Source organism: Pyxicephalus adspersus, chromosome 8, assembly GCF_032062135.1.
Source record: "Pyxicephalus adspersus chromosome 8, UCB_Pads_2.0, whole genome shotgun sequence".
NCBI lineage: Eukaryota > Metazoa > Chordata > Amphibia > Anura > Pyxicephalidae > Pyxicephalus > Pyxicephalus adspersus.
In genome coordinates this window covers 65,428,219-65,431,778 of record NC_092865.1, presented here as the reverse complement: position 1 = coordinate 65,431,778, position 3,560 = coordinate 65,428,219, and the positions used below count along the sequence as shown (strand labels likewise).

Sequence of the window (3,560 nt, the reverse complement as noted above, 5' to 3'; positions counted from 1 at the left end):
GTTCTAATTCTGTCAGTTTTTTGATGCAAAAATTGATCCTATTTTTTTTGCATAGAAATTTTTGTTTATATTGTGGGCCTGTAATTCTTAGGATTAACTCCCTTTTAAACTCCCTTTTAGGATTAACTTTTAAATTTCCTGCCCGGCCACGCCCCCCCGTCGGACCGGCGCCTCGGCATCACAGCAGGACCATCCGATCGCCGCTGGAGCGCAGGGTAAAGGTAAGGGGGACTCCTAAAGTTACCCTGAGTGTGACTCGGGATTACCGCTTTTTGCATGTAAAAGCCAACCCGAGTCACACTCGGGATTACCGCGAGGGAGATTAAGAGCAAGTGACCCATCATAACCAACTCTTAAGTACAAAAAAATTTCACTCGTAAAAAGTAAGGGCAAAAGGATTAACTGACTGCACTCACAAGATTATTTTTTTCCCTTTAAAATGCATGATTTAGGAATAAAAACATCATGGATGTATTTATTCACAATAATTATTTTGGCATTTCCGGTGTTTACCATTTTAATATGTGAAGTGACAACCACAATTTGTACCATTGGTTTATACTCAAGTTAGTGCAGTTTTCCTGTTTATTCAGGTAAAAATGGATACTTTGGCTTCTATTCAAGTTTATGCAGTATGAAACAATTACACTGATGTGCCCAGAAACTTAAGACATGTTTATATATTTGCACAGAAGAAACTTTTCAATTAGCTTCAGACAATTGATAATGTCCTACCTGTCCGCCCTAGGCCAGCATGGCAGTGAATTGCTACTTTTCCCTCTTGTAAGGCAAATGACATAACTTTTACCATATCGAGTATAGTGGTCAGGGAAGCAACACCATAGTCTTTCCATCCGAAGTTGTAGAAATAAACTGAAAAAGAAAAGTCTTATATTAGGCTAAAGCAGAATCAAGTGACTTGTACACGTGAGATGAGGTGCCGCAAGCACAGTGTGTTCAGGCCATTATAGTTTATAGTTATAGAGTTTTATCACAATCTATTTAATGTAGCTTACAGCTAGCAGTCATACTAATTAGCAGTTACTAATACGACACCATTTATGTAGGGTCATCACACCGTCTTGGTGAGCAGATGCGTGGTTCTAATGATGTATGAAAATCTAAACACATAATGCCGGCCAATCAAGATGACTGGAAGAGTAGAAAGAAAAGGTGGCGTTCCTTTTTTGAAATGGGGAAAGGTTAAATATCCACGGGGTTTAGCTGCACTTTTCTATGGAGATGCCCCCCCCCCGCCCCTTTTGCAGTTTTAATATGCATCACTCTTCGGGGAAAACTTTCCAAAATATTTGTGTGTATATATCTGAAAAATTGTATGAATTTTATTAAAAGAGTATATGTGACTTCAGGTACGGATATTAGAATAGGAGTGTCTGGCATTAGGTCTCATCAGATTTTTTTTTTTTTTTTTAAACATTGTTTTTTTACAAATTTGTTGCAAAGTTTCTTACCTGGCAATAACAACCTTGTGTTGTGGGCTGCAACACTAGACTGCTGATTTTGATTGAGAAGCCTTGTTGTCAGTCTGTTGCGTGCATTCCTTCAGCTGACCTTTGACGTCCTATCCGATAGACCTGATAGGCTGCCTAGTGGCCAATGGAAGGATTGCACACAACTGGTTGACAATGCTGCTGCTAAATCCAAGGCAGGGGCTTAGCATTGTCAGAAGATTTGGCAAAAATCCTCTTTTTTTTTTAAATATTATCCCGTCCTTGGGTGACAAAATTGCTGCCGTATAGTTACAATACTGTGAGTGTTGTCACCATAAGAGAAAGAGTGCGTCTTGGAGGATCAGATGGAGAAAAAATGTAGCCACTACTACTAAGAGATGGTATAATATTCTTTTTTTTGGGTTTAGATACACTTTGATACATTGTATGCTTTCCAGAAAAACTAAATTAACAGTGTACAAACAGTATTACTTAATGTAACAGCAAGAACATAATTGTTTACGTCAAAATGTTTTTGAATATCTTTGACACCGCAGTGTGGAAGCGTACTTTTCAATTACACATTGTAATGACTTTTGTAATCGACTGCTGGATCTTACACAACAGCCCCTCAGCCCAGCTGCACAAATTGATGCCGTTTTATAATTAATGAGAACAAACAGCAGGATGGGACTTACTTTCAGCTTCCATAAAGGCCTCTGGAAGATAGGTGAACCCACTTTCTTGCTCCAATGGATTCCCGCAGCTTGCATGCTCCCCGGGACGCTGCAGGTTAATGACTGTTTTTATTCCACAGCTTCGGAAAGAGAAGTGAATAAATAGAAAAGTATTTAATATTCATGTCTGACCTACTTACATTATAAACAAATCTAAGAAACAATTATGCTACTAAAACATTTTACATTCCTAATTTCTCCCCATAACACAGGAACATAGAAAGTGAAACACTTTTTTTTTTTTTAATCTGTGACCTTTTATTCATTATTTTGGCATTTGCAAGGTGCTACTTGGACACATTTGTGCTGTGCAAGTGTGATATATATATATATACACACACACACACACACACACACACACATATATATATATATATATATATATATACACACACACACACACACACACACACACACACATATATACATACACACACACACAATATTAAAATGTAATGTTGGCAAACTTTATGTACAGCAATATCTAAAACGTTTTTAAATTGATATTTGTATCTACATTAACCAAAAGCCACACAGTATAGAGCTAACACATTTCAGCTGCTCCAAGCCCCCCCCCCCCCTCATCAGGGCCACAGGAAGATAATATAAATAAAATAAGGTTTTTTTTTTTTGTTTTTTTTTTTTAGAGAATTAGTTTACCTCTGAAACTGCTCAATGACATTATATTTTTCAATGATTTCTGTTGAGGGTCTCGCCATTGCAAGTATATTATCCGTTATCCTAAAATAGAAAGTACATTTTTTTAAAAATCTGCTATTTTTCTACATGCTTCTAGCTATCAAGGTCTATTTAATTTATTTAAAGCATTGAATCTGACATTCACTAAAACATTCCGTAGTGGAGAATCAATGACCGAGATTCAAAACTTATGGTGGAATATTATCCACCAAAGAATGTTTCAGTGAATGTCTATTTACCTTTATTATTATTAAACGGTATTTATATAGCTCCAACATATTACACAGCACGGTACATTAAATAGGGGTTGCAAATGACAGACAGGAGGAGGAGAGGATTCTGCCCTGAACAGCTTACAATCTAAGAGGTGGGGGAAGTATCACACAATGAGGGGGATATGGATTGGTGGGAAGTAGTGAGGGTTTTACGAGACAGAAGACTTCAACATGAAAAAAAATCTGCCCACACATCAAGTATTTACTCCACATTAGCTTTGTTAACGAATGTCAGGACACAATTATGAAGTTACAATATTAAAAATATGGAGGATGTGCAAGGCTCAGAGCTGCATATAAAGGAAGTTGTCAGTCCACATCAGAAAAATTAGAGTGTAAAACAACTCTAAAGTTTTTTTTAAACTTTTATTTACGGTGTACAAAACTAATATACATAC

The 3,560-nt window shown here is 36.9% G+C and overlaps 1 protein-coding gene across 1 annotated transcript in view; it reads right to left on the bottom strand.

Annotated features, from left to right (window-relative positions):
* PTPDC1 (protein tyrosine phosphatase domain containing 1) overlaps positions 1-2,960 on the bottom strand; it is a 22,347-nt gene extending 19,387 nt beyond the window's left edge. The window contains exons 1-3 of the mRNA XM_072420985.1: positions 2,849-2,960; positions 2,150-2,268; positions 736-873 (exon numbers count right to left, since the gene is read on the bottom strand). Of these exons, the coding sequence (XP_072277086.1) occupies positions 736-873; positions 2,150-2,268; positions 2,849-2,907 (316 nt within the window). The 5' untranslated portion in view covers positions 2,908-2,960. The remainder of the gene's footprint in view (positions 1-735; positions 874-2,149; positions 2,269-2,848) is intronic.
* Between the last annotated feature and the right edge of the window lie 600 nt (positions 2,961-3,560).